The sequence below is a fragment of the Melospiza georgiana genome, chromosome 11 (genome assembly GCF_028018845.1).
Source record: "Melospiza georgiana isolate bMelGeo1 chromosome 11, bMelGeo1.pri, whole genome shotgun sequence".
Taxonomy (NCBI): domain Eukaryota; kingdom Metazoa; phylum Chordata; class Aves; order Passeriformes; family Passerellidae; genus Melospiza; species Melospiza georgiana.
The window spans coordinates 17,685,853-17,710,505 of record NC_080440.1 but is presented as its reverse complement, the minus strand read 5'-3'; the positions used below and the strand labels follow the sequence as shown (position 1 = coordinate 17,710,505).

At 40.1% G+C, this 24,653-nt stretch overlaps 1 protein-coding gene across 1 annotated transcript in view; it reads right to left on the bottom strand.

The window, feature by feature from the left end:
• The window catches only part of IARS1 (isoleucyl-tRNA synthetase 1), a 95,514-nt gene that overhangs the window by 60,259 nt on the left and 10,602 nt on the right, over nt 1-24,653 (bottom strand). Inside the window, exons 7-13 of the mRNA XM_058031823.1 lie at nt 18,695-18,812; nt 16,058-16,205; nt 14,823-14,910; nt 10,825-10,885; nt 8,962-9,057; nt 4,217-4,339; nt 2,708-2,799 (exon numbers count right to left, since the gene is read on the bottom strand). Of these exons, the coding sequence (XP_057887806.1) occupies nt 2,708-2,799; nt 4,217-4,339; nt 8,962-9,057; nt 10,825-10,885; nt 14,823-14,910; nt 16,058-16,205; nt 18,695-18,812 (726 nt within the window). The remainder of the gene's footprint in view (nt 1-2,707; nt 2,800-4,216; nt 4,340-8,961; nt 9,058-10,824; nt 10,886-14,822; nt 14,911-16,057; nt 16,206-18,694; nt 18,813-24,653) is intronic.

The following is a 24,653-nucleotide window of genomic DNA, read 5'->3' as shown; positions in this document are numbered from 1 at the left end:
TACTGATGGTTTGCTACAAATTTAATTTAATTTAAAAAATGGGAACAGTTGAGTTCACTGCTCACACAGTAAAAAAGAAAACATTCCCCAAGCTACAATGTGTTTTGATTTCACTAAGTATCTTGTTTCAGATGTGCTGAAGAATGATGATCACAAGGTCTTGAGTAAGTGCAAACAAGGAGAACAAAAAATTGATATTAAAAACTTATATTTAAAATTTCTCACATGATCTTCACATGTTGGAAAAGGAAGGTTGGGACAATGGTGAGGAGAGCAGCAGGTGGGGCTGGCTGGGAGATCTGTACCAAAGGCCCAGCAGGGGAACATTTCCCACCCAATACAGAGGTTATAACACCTGATAACCACTCCAAGCACCCCCAGGGCTCTGCTCCTCCTACAACAACAATAAATGGGAGAGGACAAAGTTTCCCTGAATATTTTTCTTCTGGTACTACCAAGCAGTGCCTCAGCAGGAGACTGCAGAGAACAAAACAGTAAAATCTGCCCAAGCAGCGACACCTCCCATGTTTATGCCCCTCATGACTGGTGAGGAGGTTGAGGAATCCAGATCCAAGTGGATTTTACTGTAGAATCAAATGAGAAATACTCATTGCTATCAAATGAGAAAGACTCACTGCTGGGTTTGTTTTCCATCAACACAAGGGGAAAAACACCCAAACAGACCTTAAATCCAAGTCTAATGCTCACAAAGTTCCTACCTTACCATTCCTCTCTGTCCCAACTGAACAAAGTCTTGTTCCCCTTACACACAGATCCTTTAGAAACACATCACAAGAATCAAATCACATTAATTGTGATCCTATTCCATTTTCTTGCAATTTAGGAACGAAATGATCAATAATTGAGCCCATGCTATAAAGATGCTTCTTGGCTTTGCCTTACTCGTTTGGAAAAGTCAAAGCTCCACATCTGCCAGTGGAGGAGCTTCCCAACACTGTTCCCAAAGGAATGGCAGGCAGGAGCTCTGAGGGACACCCAAGATCTCAAGACTCCCAAGATCTCCAGTTCTGACCAATGTCTTCCATTTTCACCAGTTCTAATAAAGACAAATTCTAACTGAAAATTATCTACTCTGTCCTTACCAAGCTGTTGTGTTTTTCATAAAGTTTAGTTGACAGAAAGTTACTTAACAGAGAAGGATCCTGATTTCATGATATGTGAAAAGAGAAGACAAATTTCTCAACATCCCAAGAATTCAACAACTGCTTGGTTTCAGGGAAAAGCAGGAGTACATTAATAAGAGTCTGATTGCAAAGTTTTCTTCCATTAATCAATATAACTTATAACTATGTTCAAAGTTAAGAACTACTTTTCTACTTTTAGCATATTCCAATTATGGTTTGATTTGTGATGGCAGTGAAATGAGCTTTTCAAGTAGAATCCATTGTTCGGTTCTTCCCACCGGATAATTTGCTGCTAGGTGCTGCCTGCAACTTATCATCCATCAACAAAAATGTCAACAGAGTGGCAGGATTAAGGATCTTATACAGAATCAGCACTTCTGCATCCCTGCTCTTCTCTCAGAAGGCCATGACTGGATATTTGAGTTGCTGCACAAGAAAAACACAAGCCTTGCTTGATTTTGGGCCTGCCATTTTTCAAGAGCTGTCCCAAATCATCAAGGACGTAACACTTGAAGAGCAATTTCCCTTCTTCCTCCAGGCAGCTGCTAGAAACAAACCAATCCTGCTGCTCAAGAGCAAGCAAAGGTTATTTTTGCTATAAATTAAAGATAAATGTACCCTGCTAGAACACTTCACCTGGCAGAGTCAGAGCCAGACAGAGAGATGAGCTTTTATCACAGCTATTTCAGTACAGGTGCTGTATACATCAGATAAGCCTTAAAATCTTCAAGCCATTTCAGATAATTAAATTAGATATTTTAATTTAAGTCTGTCTTTGCTCATAATAAGAATTTAATACTCTACTAAAAGGTTACTGAAGGTTCTTTTTCTTTTAATTTGATATGGTTTGGTGATTTTTTACAACAGCAACCATGGAAATTTCAAACCAGGGAAGACACTAATAAAAACAAGCTTCATTTCTAGATTAAATCTGTCTAGCCCTGTATTCCTCAGAACCAAAACTTGTTTGTTCACTGATACTGAAGGCCCATGGAGAATTCCACATGGAGACTTCCCCCAGAGACCTCCACCTAGGGAGATGTTTCCACATTTTTAGCAACTGGGCTTCTTTCAAAGAAATAAGTCATTCTACAAGGTTCAAAAGAGCTATATTTTAGCCATTTCATTCAAAATATACAAAGCTTTAACACCAACATCTAAAGACCTTCTGTGATATGCTTATTTGGATACAATTCAAAGGGTATCAAAAAAATCCTTTCCCATCACTCAGCTGCTTAAAAAATAACCTTTTTTACAAGAGGTGGTTAGTTAGGAGTTCTACCCCAAGAAATGAGCAACACAAACTACAAACTACATTTAAAACCATGAATAGAAACTAAATTTCAGCACTACACCTAAGCTCATCAGTTTTATGGCAAAAAAAAAGAAAAATTTCTTGATGACTAAACCAAAACTGGAGCTCGCCTGAATTAATAACCTCGGTTTGTGTTACTTTTAGTTTTGGCAGGAAAATTAAGTAAAAGAGGGGAAAATATGGGAGAAAGCTGAAGAATTTGTGTGTTAGGAAGCTGTGCTGAAGGCAGGTGCAGGGGTGAGCTTACCTCCAGCAGAAGGGGTAGCTGTGCTGGAAGGTGGCGCTGTGGATGAGCCGGCCCTTCTCCTTCAGCCATTTGATGATGTGCTTATCTGCATCCTGAAACACACATTGGCCTTGGAATGCACACTGCTCTAAGCTACCACAGGGTTTGTCTCAGATATTCAAATTATTTTATAAAAAAATCTATGCATAACCCAGCATTTACACACACACACAAAGTTGCTATCAAGTTTATACATTTCCTGCAGGGGCACTGTAAAACACTAAATTAGCAAAATTATTTGCTCTCCAAACCCTGTTTATTTACAGTGTCTTCAATGTGTCTCTGCTATATGAATACATTAAAATTCATAAATTAAAGCATCAGTCCTTTTATACCCTTAACTCCCTTTCCATATACATACAACTGTGTGTAAAATTTAGATTTTCTGAAGCACCAATACAAGCCAGAAACCACATTGTTTAATATCCTAATGACTGAGTCTTCTAATTTTGTGGCAGGAAATCACACAGTGCTTTTTACCCAATATTTAAACTTCCTGATACCACATTCCTCTAAAATGACTGATTTTCAGAATTTGAAGCATATTTCACAGTACCTCCCTAACTAACTGGGATTTCATGCTAAGCTGGAAATTTGATAATTGATAATTCAATCAATTTCATGTATTGATAATTCAAGACAATCTACTGAACATACAAGTGTCAATATGACATTAAGGAAAAAAAAATACAAATATCCACGAGTGAAAAATTCAGTATCATAAGATAATTTTCCAAGAGCCTTGCATTCAGATTTTTACCAGCAAGAAGCTAAACATGGAGCCTCCAGTGTCCTCTTATTTGCCTTAATGCATAAAGCAGGAAGGAAAGACAGCTGATTGAATCCTCAACTTAATTGTAAAATCTTGCATTGCATTTGTTTCCAGAACTTGCTTTGCTATCAAACTGGAGCAGCAGGGCTAAAAGCAATTTGTTTTCTCAGGACATGGAATTTAAGAGGCACTCCCTGCTCGGGATTTGTATCTGCAGCAATGTGGAGTTCCTGGAGGTTCCTTTTCCAGGGATTCTCCTGCATCTACTGCAATTAAATTCCCACTGCAGCACAGCCCACAAGTGGGGAAAGGATGGAATTTCTCTTTTCTAGGGAGCCACATTACATTAACTGGCTGGGAGAAACTTAGTGATGGCACCTGGAAATCCAGAGTCATCCAGAGGTAGGGGAGGCCCTTCAGATGTGCCTGGAGACTCTGGACATGACACGCGGGTCAGGAGAAAGCTCAGAGTGAGTGAGAGTCTGCAGACAGGATCCTCCTCTGCCCTCTCACCACAACATCACTTGCATTTCACCTTTTTTCTCAGCTGCTTAATTAACAAATTAAACAAATGTTAAAACAAATTTTAATTTATCCAGATACCAGTCACACATTGAAAACAAGCCCACACAGGGAAAGAAAAGAAAGCTCCTACTATATATAAAATGTCTTGAATAAAGTATTTCAGGCCCACTGACCTTCACATACTGCCCAGCAAAGTCAGTCACTTCTGCTGTGAAGCAGCCTGATGCATCCACAGGACACACAGGCACAGAGTCCTTCTGAATGATATTAAAATCCATGCAGACTCTGTAATCATCCTGCAAAAGAGACAAGCAGCAAGCTGTAAGAATACAAAATACTGGCTAAGATATCCATCCCTCGAAACAGAAATGAAATATTCAACAGAAAATGTGATGACTGGACAAGAATAGCAAAATACTCAGGCTTCACTAATCCCAAGTGCTTATGAAAAAGTCCTTTTTTACAGGATTGTAGTTTTATTCATGCAGAAAATTATGATTTCTTCAGGCTGTGCCCTAGTACAGGGGATATGTGGATGTGTTTCTCTGCACATCAGTGCATATACACACATGTATTTGATGTGTCTGAGCACACACACACCCATGGAGTGAACAGCTTCAGGCAACCCTTGCACGGCAAAGGAATCCATCACTCCATCCTGAGCCTGGATCTGCCCAGCTCTCCAGCCAACAGGGCATGTTTCAGAAAGCAGGTTGTTTTAATCAATCTAATTCTGGCATTTCACGTAAGCAATCCCATTTTCTGAATGTCTTAACGAGCCAAAGCCTTTAAACCTGTATTTCTCAATCATTTTTGGCCCATAGGCAATGCTACTGACCAAGAACCACACATGGACAACATCATAGTTCTTTTTTCCTGGCCAGTCTCCATTTAAATTTTTAATTTCCTGTAGCAGTAAGGGGAAAAAAAAAAAAAAAAAAAAAAAAAAAAAAAAAAAAAAAAAAAAAAAAAAAAGGGTTGCTTCAGACTTTCCAGAACATGACTGAACAACAATGGTATCGGAGAAAAGATTAAAACAAAATCAGTAGAAAAGTTTAGATTTTAGCTTCCAGGCTGAAGTGACAGTAAATCTGTATCTGACCCAGGATACACAGCAGCTGTTTCACAGGAGCTGCACCTACAGCACCCTCTGAGGCTGCCCAAGGACAGGGTGTAAATGCACATTTCACATGCAGGGCTCCACAGCTCCCTGAGCTCTCCTTCCCTGGCCCTGACCAAGCCAGGTGAGCCAGCTCTGGGGTGCCAGGGCAGAGCTCCCATGTCCTTTGTGGCCTCACCCAGCCCCTCCAGCTCTCACCACTACCCCTGAGGCTCCCATTCTCCTAAGCCAGACCTGCTGTGTTTTACAAGGATGAAATCCATCCACAGATGGGGAATGTGGCCGCTTCATGGACCAAAACCTTACACATAGAAACAACAAATCCAAAGTTTTACACACAGAAACAACAAATCCCTGCAGCCCCAGCACTCCCAGCAGAGCACAGCCCTGTTGCCCTAGGGTGGTGTTATGATGCTTGTATCCCCATTCCTGTGTTCTGTTTATGCTGGATATCATGTTCTGTGCCTTCAAGACTGGCTCTGAAGAGTGAAAGTTTTGGTTTGGTTTCTTATCAGAAAGACATACAGACGGGACAATACATGGTGCTGCTTTTGCTTTTTGCTTTCCTTTTCACTTCGCTTCTGCTTCCTCTTGCTTCTGCTCATTAGCTAGTTTAGCTGAACAGTCAAAATTTCTTCCTGGATTGTTTCTCCTTTCCTTTTTTGGACCTACTCAAACCTGCTCCAGTCTGAACCTGGGAAACACCGAGAATTTGCACCTTGTGGCTGCAGCAGCTGCCCCAGCACCAGAGGGACTGATAACAGAGCAACCACTCCCAAGAGAGACTTTCTGAATTTGTCATCTTTTTCAGAGTGGTGCCACCTGGTATTGTTCATTCAGTGTGCTGGGGGTGCTGTGCCTGTTAAATAAACAGGTTCTTTCCACTTCTCTCTGAGGAATCCTTCCCAAACCAGTTGGGTTTGCTGTCTAGAGGGGCCCCCTTTGGAGATTCTCTCCCAGATTTGCCCTAAACCAGGACACCTGTCCAGCAGCTGCAGAAAGCATCCCATAATTATTGCCCCTGCCCTTGTGACCCAGAAGAGCCTCTCCAACAGTGAGGACAGTTTCTGGCACACAACACTACTGCTCACATAAAAGCCAAGATCAACATCAGGTTTTTCCAGGGTAGGAGTTACTCCTGCACTATTCCAAGATAGTGCTCACTCCTGCACCCCAAAATCCCTCAAAAGATAACACACAGAAGTTGTAATATACAAAATTAATAAGTACAGCTCATTTGTGAGAAATCAAAAGCTTTTTATGTGAAATTTTAACAAAATAACAGGAACACAAAGTCAAATGTTCACCTTCAGCACTTCTTAGCAAAAACAAACATCACTTTTGCCAAAAGTGTCAGGCACTGAAAAAAAAGTGCATCAGTAACAGATCTATGAAAGTTGTGTGTCAAAGCCTGAGCAGGCACTAGCAGTATTGCAAATTAAAAATTCGTATGCAAATTCAAGTGTTACTAAAGCTTTTAAGTTGACTGCACATACATCTACATATGATGAAATACCTGAGCAGCTGAATTTCAGTGTCATGTTAATCTGGAGGTACAATGAGTTTACAGCATTTTTAATACAGGTTTGTCTTGTTCTGTGAGCTTTAATTTTGATGTCTTTTGAACTGAAATAACAGAGTGCTCTGATATGGTGTGGCAGCTTGCATTTGGCAAAGGCATCACACAAGACAATGAAAATGAAACAACACCTGGAACTAAATGGAAGTGAATTTTTACTTTCTATTTTTTTGGAGAAGGATACATTGCTGAGCTATCAGCAATACAGAACATGTATCATGTAGGATTTTAGGATAAGTAGGATTTTAAATAAATAAATAAATAAAATCCTGTCTTTCCAAATTTATTTATCAAAGGGACTCACTTATATTGATGGGAAGGGACAGAGACAAGACTCAAGGCTTGCTGTGAAGGACTGTGCTTTGTTTCCTCACCTCTGACCATCCTGGTGCAGTTATTCCTTTTTTATTCACCTTCACCTCAACAGGAAGGTGCAGAGGAGCCAATTAAGCAGGAACAGAACTCTGCCTGCTACCATGAACCATCTCCCTTCCTTCAGCTAAGCCTGTCTGAAGGCCAACAAGCAATACCAGCAGGATTCTGCACACAGCCTGCTGCGTAATAATGAAATCCTGAGCTTACACCAGCACCTCTGGGAGCTTTTCTGAACAGAAATAATCCAGGGGCTGTCAAAACTGAATTACATGCACCCCAAAAAGAAGGCAGCAGCTTTAAGTGCAACACACACTGTGCACTTTCCTTGTGAAGGCAGCACAGCCCATTGACTCAGGCACCAAAATTATCAAACCTCTCCTTAGCTATGACTGCAAGGTTTTGTTTGTGATGTCTGTGCACTTTTTCCTCACACAATGTTTTATGTATTTTTTTCTTTGTGAAGCATTTAACTGTTACTCTCAGGTTTTTTTCATAAAAAAAATGTTTTACAAGTAATTGCTGATTTCCCAGAGGAGAGAGAGAGAAAAATATTTTTTCCTCTGTGTTTACAAAACTCAGTGGGCTTATTAAAAAAATCAAATAAAAGAGGGCAGATAATCTTTGCTCTAAGAGGCCAGTCAAGGTTTCCAACAAGCTGTTTCCAATAAATTTAACTGGACTGTGCAAATACACAATCCACTCTTAGGGATTTTGTGATTCTTTCCTGTCCAGAGCTCCTTCCCCTCCATCTCCCACAGCAAGAGCTCCTGACTCTAAATCAACTCCCACCCTCTGGAACACCCAGGATTCAGCTGCAGGGGAGAGTCTGAGGAGCAGAAGTGGGACAGGATTTACCCTCCTGAGGACACTGACCAGCCACCACCATTTCCTTCATTAACTGCTAAAACAACCCACTCTAATTTGCTTTATTCAGAGCTATATTAAGCTGGAACATCTTTTCATATCAACCATCACCCTGACAAGGGAAACACCACCACAATGGATGTTCCCTTCAGCAAAATGCAGGGCAAAAAGGATGGAAGAGGATGGGCTATTTCACATGAATACAAAGAGGCCTGTTGCTAATGCCAAGTTTCTCTGGAAATTATGACAGAGCTCGTGGTCCAGGGATTGCTAATTGCTAGGCACTGCAAGTTTTTTGAGGGCATATTTGGATAATGGCTGAAGACAGGACACTCTACAGAAAGGACAATGAGCCTAAAACAGTGCATTTAATTCAAGTGTCTAAAAACTGAAATGATTAAATCCATGACAAATTATTCCTCTTAGCCTTAAAAAAGAACAGACTGAGAGAAGGGACAATAAAGACAGGAAAAAAAAAAAAGAATGGAGTGCAACAAAATCCTTTCACACCAAGGGATAAAGTCTCAGGACAAAAGCAGTGAAAGCATTTTCTCATTCTCTAAAAGCCCAGTGAGTAATGACATTGAAACACTGAGCAGAACTGCTGTTCCCAACCAAAATCACCACTTAGCAAAGCCAGTTTTCACTACCAGTGCCACAGGCCAGCCCTTCCCAAAGCTCCAGCTTCAGACTGAGAAAAGCTGAGCTCAGTGACACCCCCAAAAGATCCAGTGGTGAGTTCAGCTCACACAACACAAACTCCAGAGGGGGACACAAAAATCTCCAGCCTAGCACAGGCACTAAGTGGAAGAGCTCATGAGAATACAAAGCTACATGATATTCTTACACTTTTAAGCAGCAAATGGGAAGATTGTTGAACATCACTCACCCTGAGAGAGTCCCCAGGAGCTGGAAAACCAAGCAATGTGTGCTGGCCAAAATTCACATCACAGATACACTACAGTGTACTTGATACTTACAGCACCAAAATAGGGAGCCTGATGGACAACCCCTGTGCCTTCCTCCTCCTTCACATAACCATCCACCACCACAGTAAAAGCACCATTTTCTTTGCACTGTAACACAAAAATATCATTTTATATATTATTTACTATCTATTTACTCATTGATTATTTATTATAAATATAATTTATAGATATATAATATATATCATATAATATATATCATATAATATATATCATATAATATATATCATATAATATATATCATATAATATATATCATATAATATATAATATATAATATATATCATATAATATGTAATATATAATATGTAATGTATTATATTTATTCATTTTTAATATTTTTATTTTTCTATTTTGATATTCATTAACACACATACAGCAAAACAGAGTTGCTCAGAACCTGGCAGAGCCACAAGCCACACAAAAGAGGAAAGAAGTGCATCAAAAATCAGTGACACAGTAAAATGTGACATCCCTGCCATGACTTAATGACTTCCCATAGCCCAGACACCTGTGTACTTCATTTAAAGAGTGTCAAGTGTGATTAAATCTCACACCTCTCCAGAAGGCCTCCAAGTCAATTACTCCTCAAGCCACAGATCTTCACACAGTTCTGTGCTTAACAGACTGCAAATCAATACACTCCTGAATGTGGGGAAACCAAGAAAGGTACAAAAGTTTCCCTGCATTTTTGTATGTCCCTTATACCTCTGAATTAAATAAAATTTTGATTTTATAGTCACACATTTTCCTTATTTCCTCCAGAGAATAAGAGCATGGTAAATACCAACTAAAAACAGAGAGAAGAGAAAATCCAGGAAAAAAATTGCTAAGAAAAGATATGAGAATTTTCAGTGTGTTCAGTATAAAGATAATGAAAAATAAAGGGTTATTTACTATTCCCTAAAACAAAAATAATAAAATAAATACTGCAGTCACAGCTGAACCAAATAAGTTACAAAATATTAAGTTTGGCTTGTTCTGAAGGGAGCTATTTTGAGATAAGATCTCCATTCTAAATAAAAAATTGTAGATGCCCCCATCTGCTCCTTACAAGTACAGCGGGACTCACAAAATTTATCCATTCCAACCCTCAGATGCACAGTCCAATATTCCACATTCAGCTGTGTTTGACTTTCCTCTAGAAAGATCAGAGATTGCTCCCTGCAGAGGTTTTCCCACCTTTGCTGACTCCTGCACATCTTTCAGAACAGGAAACGTCTCAAATGGCCAAATCCCTCACAGCAGTTCCCAGCTGCCTGGCCAGCAGTGCTGCACCTCTTCATCAGATTTTAATCACCTTTTAATCAGATTTTTTTTTTTTAATTTAGAAAAATTCTCTAGGAACTCTCCTGTTTCTAGATATTCTTTTATCATCTATGATGCCAGACTTAATGCAGCTGAAAAGCTGCATCCAGATAAATCTGATACATCAGTAGGGTTGTAGCAAAGGATTTTAAATCTTCACTGGGAAATGACAATGACATGTCTGTGGCTGTTATCCAAGTCATTCCCTTGTGAAGACAAAGCTGGGCTTAGGAGGAAGACAACACTCACCAGATGAGAAAAGGAGAGAATATTTGTTAATATGTACTGGTTAATATGTATTGAAGTTTCTCTTCAATCTAAAATCAAACTTCTATTTATCAACCAGTGTTTACTCTGAGTATATTTAAAACTTAAAGGAAAAAATTAGAGAAAAAAGTCAACACTGTTTTTCAAACTTTCACTATTTAATAGAATCTGGAGTTTGTTATTAGAACCCAAGATCTTTTTATAATATGAACAAGGAATACTCAGAATGGGTTTTATTTTTGTCTTTATATCCTGTATCAAACACCAAACTGGTTCATCTTACCTGAATAAAATATTCAAAGAGTGGTTTGTATTTCTTGCCTTTAAGAACAATACCAGGAAACCTGAGGAGAAGGATTTACAAGAACATAAATTAACAACTTTAAAAACTGTTTTTTCTATTTGCTTCTTCACCTCCCTGACAGAATTTGATTTCAGAAGAAGAAAATAATTTCCTTAAATTTACTTCCCACCTCTGTGGTAAACTGGAGAAAAACCAATGTCTTTTATGCATCTCTGCTACCAGTCAACAACTTGTACCTGATGGGCTTCAATCAAACAATCAATGTAAATTAATAAAGGAATTAAGCATTAATGACAAGCTCCTTATGGTAAAGCTGGGCAAGAATCTTCTGGATCAAACACAATAATCATAGCAACAAAGCCCTAAAGCTCAGCATGTCCAAGAGCAGTAAATAATGACCAAAACACCTGAAGTTTTATGTACAGGAGATTGTGACACAGGGTATTGCAGCCTGTGAAGCTCAGGTATCTCATTCCTTATTCCAAACTGGGCATCCAAACTCTCCAGAGGGATCTCAGGGAATGACCCCACACAGGCAGGGCTGCCTGGGGAGCAGCTGAGCCAAACAAGGCACAGGAGCAGAGATGGAGCCTGGCTCCCTCAGCCCCTGACAACAGCTGACAAAGGCACAGCTTAGGTTGGGATTTGCAGCTCAGAACTCCCCTGGAAGTGCTTAAATTGTCCAACTTCAGGAGGAAAATCCACTTAAAACATAACTTAATCTAAGAGATGGGCTGGCTCTCTGACTGTGTACCAGCTGTGGTCTCTCCCTGCTCTGGCCTTGATCTACAACTTCCAAACAATGGCCAAACCATAAAAACACTTGACTCTTTCAAAGTGGGGGACTTTCCAAAGCTGTTTCCCTGCACAGGGAGGACCTGCAGCAGCTTTTACTGCCCAGTTCAAGAAAACAAGCCCACACAGGGAAAGAAAAGTAGTCTAGCTTACAAAAATTTTCATGTATCTTTTCTAATTGGTTTCCATGCTTTGTCTTCTTCCTTGCTATAGACACACCTGAAAGTCATCAATTGTTAATTCTTCTATTAATTTCTTCTATTAACTCAGCTTTGCTTGCAGGCCAGCTGTCAAGCCCCTCCATACCAGCTCAGCACACACAATATATCCTCTAGGAATAGGGGAGACTTCCATTTTAAGCCTCAGCTTTGCAGATGGTTTATATGTTTTTACATTACAAACAGCTTTAGGAATGTTTGAGGTGCTTAATCAGGATCAGATGAGAGAGAAGCATCCCAGTGCTCAGCCACACAGATACAGAATGTGAAGCACCAAAATTGGCTTAAACAAAAAAAAAAAAAAAAGTAGTTATTTTTTTTAACACAAGTCAGAGAAAGGTTAAGATTGTGGATCACATTCCTGATTTTCATTTTGGGATCTGAAGTGCTTTGTTTCTCAAAGTCCTGGACTTCAGGTTGAAAATTTATACAATGGTGCCTTCTTGTGACCTAAGGTATAGCAGTAAGGCTGGTTTAAAATCACTTCAGCAATCCTTCACTCTCAGGAGATCAGAAATCTCTGGTTTGGATTCTTTAGAATCCAGAAAAAGACAACCAGGGAAAACAGTGTGAAGAAATTAAATATTTAATATGCCAAAGGACTGAAATCTAACACAAGGGAAGGGAAATGCTCAACAATCACATCCCACCTCTGCTAAATAAAACAGGAATCCACTGAATGGCCAAAATTGGGTTTATACATCCAGACACACTCACGAGGGCAAAGCAGCCAGTTCAGGGGATTTCAGACACTGAACATTTTCATCAGACCATTCCTGACCCCAGCCTGATCCTGCTACAGATTTTGTTCTATCAATTTCTCCCTCAAGGGCCTGACTGCTTGAGAATTTAAAAGTGAGCTAAAGGAAGAAAAAAGCTAAAAGAAGAAGTGGTAAATTTCATTTCCATGAATTTAGATACTTGTAGATCTAAATCTTTCACAGAACCATTCAACTACCAGCTACCTTTTAACTGTCTCACATTTGGGAAAATTAATTTTTACATAACAGAAAAACTGGAGCATGACCAAAACCAGAAAAGAAATCAGCTTGAGAACAGACCATAGCACTAATACAAAAAGAATTAAAATATACTGTTCTGCAAAGAGATTTGCTAGCAGCCTCATAGATCGGCAGAGGTTAAAAAAATAAATTTAAAAATAATCAGAGATTGGAGGGGGTGGCTGGTGGTGTTAGGGACATAAATACAACACCTGAAATGTTCATGATTGCCTTAAAGAGCAGGATCTTCCAATTTCTGATGAAGACACCACATCAAAAGAAGGCCAAAATGTTCTGTGCAGTCCTGATACAGAATGACTGCAGTCACACTGAAGTTAAATTTGCAGTATTGCATTAAAAGAAGAGTTTGGAAACAAAAGACAACAGATCAACAAATTTAATCTATGAGCTACCTTGCTTCTTTTTTAAGCCTAAAGCAAATGTATTTGAAAATACTTAAGAACATAAAATGGTTTTGATAGAAGTTTTTAGACACTCTGAACAGGTTTCAAAAGACCAAAAAGGAACAGAGTATCTGCATTTCCCAAGAGAACTGAAGCACTGATGGACCTAAAAACCACTGAGACAGATCTAACAACCTGATTCAACTTCAAGGGATGGACAGTTTCTAGTAAGAGAAGTGCTAAAGAATATAAAATGTGGATTTGTCAAGAACAAGCCACACAAAGCCAAAATTTTTGGGGCAGAATTGCCAGTTTAGACAGCAAGCAATCAGATCAAATTTAGGTCTCAATGTTGGTGAGAGCTTTGACACTTTATCATTCCAACACACAGAGATATGGAACTGGAGGATACCCCAGCACTTCCAGACAAAGTTGCTGTTAATTCAGTATCAGACCAACAGAAAATCCCCAGTGGGCTCTGGCACGACCAGCCTGACACTGTTCAGTGATTCCACTGGTGACTCAGAGGGGAGGGAAAAACTCCAGAGATCACAAGTTCAGCCAGGCCTGAAGAATGAGAGCACTGAACATCATCCTCAGTAACTGAACACCAGCTTAAACTGGTACAGACCAAGTGACAGATTAAGAGCATTCTCAGAGAGGGGGGAAGGGCAGAAATCAATGGAGAAATCTAAAATTATTCAACTGTCACAGTATGAACCATCAGAACAGGAAACATCTTAAACATTCCAGCTCTGCATTTCCCTAATTTAATGATTACATGTAACTGCTTAGCTGAAATATCCTCTACTTTTTCAATTTACAGCTTTCAAATGCTTGATAAAAAGACTAAAATAGAAATAACTGATGCCAGTGAAGAAGTGTGTTATTCTCAAAACCATTTCTAGTCTTTATTTTTTTATTGTGGTTATGTGGGGTTTTATAGGGTTTCCTGGTTTGTTTGTTTGTTTGAATAAAGTGAACAAACAAATATTTGTTGTATTTGACCTCTTTAACAGGCTGCTGGTTTATACAAAATGTTTAAGAGAAGCCAAGGCAGACATTTTGTCTAAAGAGCTACAGAATTTAATATCTACACCCCCTGCCCAGCCTGACTTCTCAAATAATTCCTCTTTTTCCACCTAATCAAGATGAGCAAGCACCCTGCAGAAAACAATGGCTGCCACTAATTAGAGAAGTAATATTTATTTGCTAAAACCAATGGGATTGCTTTGCCCATTTCCCTTTAAATCTTTACATCATGTGTAGAAGAAGGAAGAAGGCACCTGGACCACACCTCCAGCATTTTCTCAAACTTTTACCTTTATCTAAACACAAAGGAGAAGGGTGGACTATGGAACCTTTATTCCCCACAATACAGGGACCCAATGAAACTTTTTTCTATTTGTAGCTTCACATACAAGACCAATTTGTTCCAGCAAATTTCAATTCCTTTTATAGATTTTTGAAATATAAACACAGATGCAGGGAAATCCATCTTCTTAACAACATTTAGAAAAACACTGGAAGCTAGCAAGTATAATAATTTATGTACTTGCCTGTCAAGTATCTGATATTCACTGTCAGATTTGTACAGTGCCACCAGTCTGGACTCCATCAAAATGTAAATCTTCCCTGTGGCTTTATCTAGAATATAAAATAAAACAGGAGTTTCACAAATCTCAGTTTAATCCCCTCATTTGCACCATTATGAAACCTTTCAATGTATGCAAGATATTGTAACAATAAAACTGCCCAAATAATCCTTTACTACTTTCCAGCTACTTTTTCCCCACACAGCCAGTTAAGGAACACTTTCCAAAGGATAAGTTTAAACAGAAACCACAGGATAAAACCCAGGCCACTGGTTTTCAGTGTGTTTTGTTTTTGCAGAGGCAGAAATAGCTTGTCTATTATTGCTGAGTCAAATAAAAAAGCAATTGAGAAGTTTCAGTAAATTGTAACTGAAACTGGAAAATGGACAATGACTGCATAAAATCAATATTATTAAGTTGTGAGGTAATGATTGCACTTCATGCAGCCTTCCTGAGATTTGCTATTTCAATTACATGCTTGCATTTCTTTATAAAATAAGTATATACCAACAAAGAAAGTTAACATCAAAATTGAGTGAAATGTTATGAAGAAAACTCATTTTCTATCCCAAACCAGCCTGATTTCCTAACTTCAATGACAAATTTTATTCAGGCTGCTAACTTAGGGTTACTGTCCCACAGCAGTGAGCCAGAGACATCCCAACCCAGCTCAGGGCCTCAGGTTATTATTTCTGAAAATACCCAGTATTCTTTTTAAGATGACCAAATTTATGTTAAAACTTTTGAAAACTGAAACATACTTAGTTCTCTTCAAAGAAAGAAAACCCAAACAGGTGGAGTTCACTGCAAAGGCCTGCACAACCTCATGTTTAACACACAACAGATTCATGAGGTTATGTTGAAACTGGAAATTCCTACTCTCTATTTTACTTTATAAAAAAAAGGGGAGAGGTGTTTGTAGATGAAGGTATAATTAAAGACTACAAACACACACACCTTTATTTATTATTCTTTATTTCATCTATCTGTATTTTGTAAGGAAGAGTCCTCTCAATTCATGTTAAATAACAAGAGCAGAGCAGCTGCAAATCATCAGCCACATCCAAAGTGGATCTCATCCTTCACACTATCACTGGTTCAACCCCAGAAAGTTCTGTAAATTTCACATAAACCAGACTAAAATACAAAACATAAATACATGTCCACAGGCCCTGAAGGAAGAGGTGTTCCACACTTGCCTTTGAGTTTTACATACTGCAGTTCTGGGTTAACACACAGGGCCAGGTTGCTGGGCAAGGTCCAGGGAGTCGTGGTCCAGGCAACAAGAGAAACACTTGGATCTTCCTCCAGAGGGAAGCTCACAGTCACTGAGGGATCCTGAACATCCTGAAACACAATTTAACATGCCATGTTCATCTGGGATGGAAAAGGTGAAGTGGGAACATTAAAGTCAGGATAGAGCAATCACTGAGCTCCTCATTACACCAGTGCAGCCTGCCAGTCCAACCAGGCCACAGGGTTAAAATCTCCCATTAGCAGGGAGATTTGGGAGATTTGCTGCCAAAACACCAAAGAAAGACGAGTGCAGTTCCTATAGGCACCTCTCATAACCCCATTTTCAAAGTTCAGAACCAATCTCAAGGGTCAGGAAAATGAGCAGTTTCTCAGATACTGAGAAATACTTAGATACTGCTAAAAAAAGCCTTTTCCACATTTTCTTCTGCAGCCAGGGATTAGGAAGAACAGCCATCACATAAAATGATTCATCTCTAATTAAGGAGCTGTTGTTAACAAGGGGGGAAAAACATTTGGGGTACTTAAAAAACAAGGGTATGTCAATATTTAAGAGTAAAAACCCTCAGGGAAGGAGACCTTTGTCAGCTACACTATAAAACTTCACCTTCAAATGAATCCTAAAAATCCCCTGAAAAGAAATTTTTCTTTCAGCCAACTACAACCTTATTCAGTCACTTCACATTTCACATATGATGAAAAGCTGCTTGTAAAAAACAAGCCTAGGCCTGTAAATGTGAAATTTTCCCTTTGCAATCCCACATGCCAGCTCAGAGGGTGCCATGCACAGCGACCCTCAGCCCTAAATTGGTGCTGTGGCCAGGGCTCTGCTCTCTATTCAGCATCATGGAACACTCACTGGCATCATGGGACAGGCAGCTATTTCTGTCTGAGCTGAGGGCTGCTCCAGAGGGAATTTGCTGTGAACATCTGGTGCAGTCAACAGTAAAACATAAATATTACATAAGCCATGGCCCAGGCTCAGTACCAGGCAGAGATGGAGCCCTCGGTTCTGGTGAGGCAGCACTGCAGGCTCCTCACTGATCTCACCAAGGAGATAAAAACAACTGGGAAAGTATAAAAATACCCTCCAGGCTGGCAGGTTGTTGTGTAGGGTTTTAGCTGTTAGAATTTCACCTGCAGACACCATTTCCTCAGTTTAATGCAGTACCAGCTGCTGGCATTGACAACTCCGGTGTGCCTCGGACACCCAGCTCTGGTTCTGAAGGTGCTTCTTGTGCTCCTGATCTGTGTCCCAGCTCTCAGAGGATCAATGAACAGCAGCCAAAGGCTGCTTCCCACTGAGAGAAAGGCAACAGCTGCCTCACACCCAGGAATGACTGTGCTCAGCAACACTACATCCTGTCAGCTCACAGACCCACAACTTCCAAACAGCTCTTCTGGCAGATGAGAAAGGTAATTTGTGCATAGAGTGGCAGAGCAGCATCCCACCCACACACACCTCTGGTTCTAGAGTAAGAAACAGCATCTAAATATTTCATTAAGACTCAAGAAGAGAAAAGAGCTTCAAGCTTTATTATGGAAAAAGAGAATATAGATACACATTCAAACTTTCAAAAAAGTCTTTTTCCTAAAGAAATCTCATTTATCTGAGCCTGTATGAAATGTCAGCCAATAAGAGCAAGAAAAGTAATTATTTCAGTTGTCAGTCACAAATATCAAGATCTCTTTGCAAATCTCTCTTTCATAAATCACAAACCATTTTTTCTTCAGTACAAATGCCCTCCAGCAACACTGAAAGCTCTGGTATCTCTCTGGTATCTGTGGGCTGCATTGTACTCCAAGTCTATTTAAACATTTGTTTTAAAACCACTATTTTTGGCCAGAAAACTGGACTTTTTCAGGCAAGATATAGAGACCAGATGTACAATCTGTGCTAGCTCTCTGCTCTCACAATGCAAGTGGAAGATTTACAAGGTGAGGATGTGGAGGCCTGGGTCAGGATTGGAGGGGATACAAAACCTCTGTCTACAAACTAATGTGGAATTTGGAAAATTGGGGCACAAGTTCTGCCTTCACATACATGAACATGAGTTTGTTGCAAGTGAGAAGCTGCACTTGCTTCATCTTGTCACTCATTTTTAAAAGAACGTTTTATAAACCACAGTAAACCCTGCATGATATTAGGTAGAACATTTTCTGGTGTTTCCCAATGTAAATGAATGATTTTTAGAAGAACCATTATCCTACATCTACAGAGTCTTTGACATTCCTTACAAATTTCCTCACAGAAGACTCAAACCCTGCCAAAGACCCTCTTCCTTCCAGATGCAGCTCTGCTCTGCTCTGAAAATCCACCACTGCAATAAAGCCTTGAGAGCACAGAGAGGGAGGAGTTTGCCACAACAAAAAAAGTGAGTACTTTAAACATCTGTAAGTAGTAACCAAGGAAGAACTCTAAGATCAAGTGATCCAATCAAATACATCAAAATATGACTAAAAATAACCAATTTACCTAGATTTTACCACCAATCTGGAGTGTAATGACATGTTTAGGAACCACCAAGTGAAAAGAACAAAAGCTTTACAGAGGAAAATAGAGAAATCTGATTGCAACTTACCTTGTAGTTCTGATGGGACTCAAAGTTGGACAGGGGGGTGTTGCATGCAGTAGAAAAAGGCATGACCTTAACCCCTCTATACACCAGGCCTTTGTCATAGAGCTGCTTGAAAACCCACCTGGAAGTACACAAGGAAGAAGAAATGACTTGGTGTTTCACATTTAGTAAATAAACTGTAACATTTATTTTACAATTTCTGCTCTAGCTGGAGTTTCTTTCTGAATGACACTTCAAAAAAAAAACACCATAAACTAAAGACAATATTTGCAAGTCAAAAGGCAGAGATATAATTGATTGCAACTGCATTTCTGGCAGATTTTGGCTTTGGCTGGAACTAGCAGCTTGGTATTCCATGCAGTGGTGCATAGCACAAGGATTAACCAGCAGTATGGATTTGTGTTCCATGTAAATCCCTTCTCATATTTCCTGAATACAAAAATCACCTGAAATTTGAACATTTAACAAGGCTGAAATCAGTCATAACTTATGGAAGAGCTGTAGTGACATGGCTGCTCACCTCTCACATGATCTTAATTTTCTGCTGCAGCAACCAGAGCTGCAGCAGAGACACAGACACAAATCAGAGTCATCTGCAACCCAGCCCAAGTAAATCCTGCTCATCTGAGAGCATTTCCACAGGAGACCACAGTTAACCAAGAACTCAGTGCTGCAATTTAATGTTCTACTTTGAACTCAGATCCTCACCAAGACATCAGTCTCACACCAAGGTCTAACTCTGCTTAGGAAATCATCAGTTCAGCCTGGAGCATAGCTGGAGCCTTATGTTTTCTTGAAATAATCAAGACAGCAATATTAATATTGCAAGTGACAAAGTGAGTCAGTGTTCAAGGTGAATGGAAGCTGGCAGAGAAACTCTTCACACAACTCAAGGTGTCCATGTGATGGAGAAACCCTGAATGCCCAGGGTTTCCTCAAGGATCATCAGCATTTATCAGCTTCTCCCATCCTGCTGACTTGCACACTCAGTGGCACAGCCTGCAGGCTGTAAGGCAGGAGAGGCCAAGCCTTAAATAATCCTGCCAGCTTCAACTCACAAATCAGAGCCGCTACAGAGCCTCCTCGTTTGGAATTTCACAGCAAAACTGTTAAACTCTGCTGACTTTAAAAGCTCCTTTATTCAAACTATGTTTTCAAACCATCCTGATCCCTTTTCTGGGTCCCTTTGCAGATAAATAGCTCATTGCTAAGCAACCAACCCAGTCCTGGCAAGCAGCACTTCTTTCTGCAGGCTGTCATTTTGTGCTTGAGAATCTGGACCTGTGTTTCAGTCAGTGTCTTGTCTTCTGTGCTTGAAATTATCATCTTCAACAAAAACCACAAGTAGATTATTGCACTGATTTTAACTGTGGCCCAAAATAAGAATACCAAGAGACATGCCCTGGCTTGCTGACATGGAATTCCTGTGATGCTTTAATCAGAATAATTATTACACTGCAGATTAGGCAGCTGGAGAAAATAGAGAATGTCACACAGAAAAGATGTGCAGTCCAATCAAATTCATCCATGGGCCTCCAATAGAAGTCCAAAACTCTGCTATGAGTGGTCATTAACATCAGAAAAATTATATAATCCAAAGTCTGAGATGGAAAAAGCCTCTGAGACCTTCAGCAGCATCAAGTTCTGCCACAGAGGAGCCAAAGCCAGGAGTCTCTCAGAGCTGTGCACTCCTACAAAGGTGCCTTACCTTACACACAGCTCCAAAGAAACCTTGTTCAAACAAGAAATGTCACCAACAGCAAGATGTGGCTGCCTGACCCCCAACCCAAATCTGAAACACAGCAGTGAGTGACTATTTTAAGGTGGAGATTTTAAATTTATCAACTTAGACTTGTATAAATCCAGATCAGTCTTTTATAAAAATGATCCCTGAATATAGTTTCACCAGCTTTCAGCATATAAATTTGAGCTGGCTAACTGCACAAGTTTTTGTGGGAGTTAAAGTAACTTTAAATGTATGCTTACCCCCTCAGAGCATAATTAATGCAGCCTGTGACAAGTGACAGCATTCCTACTGAAGGTGTTCTATTTGCCTTTCAAAAACAGTAACTGAAACACCTATAGAAAAAGGCTCCACTTGCCTTTCTATAGAACACTGCCTACTAACAGCACACAAAAACTACCCAGAGAAACACTGAATATTTAATTCAGCTGTAAATATAACTGTAAACTCAGGGAGCTGCTCAGGAAAGGTGAGCATTAGTGGAGCTGCCAAGCTCCCAATGCAGGCCAGCATCTCCCTCCTGTGGCAATCCCACCCCACTGCACAGCCCAGGCTCCAGCTGTGCACTGAGAGCAGGGGTGGGCTCTGAGGGAATGCCTGCCCTGAGCACAGCCCTGTCCTAGATCCACCATCCCTGCCCTGAGCTCCATTCCTGCCTGTGACCATGTTCACAGGGGTCTGAGGATGAGGGAAGAGATAAGGATTTGACTCCATGTTTCAGAAAGCTTATTTATTATTTTATGATATATATTAAAACTATACTAGAAGAATAAAAGAAAGGATTTCATAAGAAGGCTGGCTAAGAATAGAAAAAGAAGAATGATAACAAAAGCTTGTGTCTCAGAGATTGAGCCAGCTGTGATTGGCCATTAATTAGGAACAACCACATGAGACCAATCCCAGATGCACCTGTTGCATTCCACAGCAGCAGATAACCAATGTTTACACTTTGTTCCTGAGGCCTCTCAGCTTCTCAGGAGAAAAAATCCTAAGGAAAGGATTTTTCAGAAAGTATCATGGCTACAATTGCCCTGAGCTTCATCCCTGCCCTGAGCTCCTCCATCCCTCCTGCCCTCTTTGGAGTTTGTCACAATCTGTCCCCCCACACAGCCATTCCAGCAGAATAAACAGAATTCTAGTTGAGTCAAGTCTGCTGTTTGATGTTATAGCCCTCATTACCACTACACAAATTCTTTTGTTATCTTAAAAAGCACCTAAAATGGTTTCCTTTAACAAAAAAGCTGCTGGTGTGTGACCAGCAGAGCTGATTCCCAAAGAGCTCCCTGCAGCAGAGCCCACCTGCCAAAGATGAGATGGTCCTGACAGTAAGAGTCACTGACAGGTAGAGATCATACTTTGATCAAAATAATCACAATATTTTAGGCAATTATCTCACAAAACATGGTGAAAATACATAAGGTTTAACCCTTATGTTTGAAAAATGTTGACACTTTGCAACAAAGGGACCCGGGTTTGTAAGCCAAAATTGAAAATGCAGTGCCTTCTGAAAAAAAAATAATAATCTAAGGAAACCACAGAGCTCCTTTCTAGTAACAAACACAGCATTTACTCACAGAAATGAGAAATTAAATCCTGTTCCTCTAATTCTGCTACATTTCTCCTCACACATAAATAAATTTAGTTGCATCCTCTTGGCTGTGGGAGCAGCACTCAGACCTTTACTGAAGAAAAATGCAGTTTGGGAAAAGGTGAAATTCAAGATGCATATTTCAGCTTCTTGTTCAGAGAGAATCTGGTCCCTAAAGGTGCAAGGAGTGTTTAACTTCCAAAGTGATAAGAGTTTGTTGTTTCTGAAGTGTCATGGGGGTCAAGCCCAGTCAATAACAAAGCCTTGCTCTCCCCAGAACTCCCAAAAATCCAGAACCTTCCTGCAGAATTTGTTCAACCAAGTCACACACACAGCACACAAACAGCACATGGATACAACCAAACCCCTGCAAATGGAAGTTTTGCTTCTAAAAAATACTGAATCAGCCAATGCAGCACTGCAAACAGCCCTGGCATCCCTCATACCCAAAAGCAAGCTGCACTCCTCAGACACCTCCATCCAGCTCACATCAAAGAGAAGGTTTGATCTTGGAGCTGCCCAAGCCCTTCATGCCATTCCTTTGAGGGATCAAGGGGCTCTGTCTGCAATGATCAGTATCTGAGGGTTTTCTAAGGGTTTGAGAACTCCAATCTTTCCACAAAACTACCTCATAACTGAGATTTATTTTCAAACACATAAAGTGCTTTCCCCCCTTTTTTCCTCTGTAAAGAGTTCTGTAGCCATTAGGACAGCAGGATCCAGAGGTCTATGATTTCAACATATCCATGGTACTTCAGGTAAATGGACAAAATTATTGCTGTGTGACCTCACATCAGTTCACACCAAGATAAAAGCACAATTTTATAACCTCTGTAGACCCACCAAACAAATCCAGGCACAAACACCACACTATGTAAGAAGCCTGTCATTTTAAATTCAGCAAACACTGCATCCTAACAGCACCATGGGAAGCAGAAATCCTGAGGAAAAGCTTTTCCTGCAACTCATGGACAATACTTGAAAAACAAGAGGAAATTAAAATGAAAGCAACATGCAAAAACAGATGCTTAGGGACAAAAAAAAAAAAAAAGAAGTACTCAAAAAACACTGGATGTGGATCAGAAAAATCATAAGCCTAAGTGGAATATGAATTCCAATAACAAACACAACCTATCTTTAGAATAGCAGCTTGGAAAGACAGCTCCTGAAGAAAGGCAGGAAAAGTATTTCTTTGTTCCAAGGCCTAGGAATTGTTGAGTACAGAAGTTGTTAAATTCTGTGTTAAACTAGCATGAAAGCTTTAAAGTCCTGGCATACAGAGATCATCCTGTTCCAGGTCTACCCTCCAAGCTGTAACCTTCAGAGCTGTGTGTCTGTTGACAGATTCTGGATGAAGCCAGAAATGCAAAATACCTGCATAACAGTAAATTTGAATATCTAAAACTGATGCTAGACTTATCCCAAAGGTCAGCCATAGGGCTGCAGTTTTCCTCCTCCAAAATACAGGTAAGGAGATACAACAAGACTGGAATGGTGAGAAGGTAACAACTAGGGGACTAGAGAATTTAATGCACAAAAGAAACACAAGAATGAGGGGAAAAAATACAGGTAACTCATGGAAAAGTGGGCAAACCACACTTCTTATCACCAGTATCTCTCTAGAGAATCATTAGTCATGGAATACACAGAATACAAAAGGGATTTCTATTAGGAGAAATCTATTTCTAGAAATCTACTGGGAGAATTTCTGTTCAGAGATCTGTTGCTCTGAGATCATTCTGGTTTAGTGCTGGGTGCTGGGCCTGTCTCAGGGTGTGAGCCCAGCTCTCCGGGGCAGCTCCTCCCACAGCTCCGTCACCAAGGGCTGTCTCTACCAGGCTCAGCCCGCAGTTGCTCGTTTGGGCACTAGATGGTGACAGGAATCTGCTCGAGCCACCCTTCAGAGGAGCAGGAGGAGAGGAAAAGCCCTCACATCACCTGGGGATGCAGAACATCCCCTCATCCCACCTGGGCTGCTTTTCCCAGGGGTGAACCCACACCCAGCACTGAGGACAATCATTTACAGTTATTCCAACTCCCAAAGGTTTCTTTCAGACCACCTCAGTGAGAAGTTGAAGCTCCCAAACTCCTCTCCATTTCACTGGATGTGCCTTGTGGCTGTACAAAGAAAAAGCAAGAAGATATTCCATGTTTGTGCCATGCCAGCTCAAGAACATCACTCACTGCACTGTTCCAGTGAAGGGCACTTCTTAACTGAGATCCAGCTGGCTGCAGGACAAGTTGTACAGAGCTTTTAAGTTCTAATTCTATTTAAGTTATTCAGTATGTGCAGAGCTGATTGGATCTTAACATGCAAAACCAGCACAGTATCACCTCTCACTGACACCAACCTTCAATCCTCCCCTGAAAAATTCTGCCAGGATAACACAATTCTACCAGTGAATGTTTTGTTTTAAGTCAAAATTTAGCAGGCTAAAAATTCAGTTTAGTCAGTCATCATATGACAGCATCAAAATGCCAACAAAGTAGTCATTTCCACCAGACCAATTATAAAGATAAAGAAATGCTCTCCAACATTCTGAGCTTATTAAGATTGTTTTGTAGAGATACCATACAACAGATGTATTTGGTGTCTGAGTCCTAAATACTCCAAATCTAAAGGATTTGGA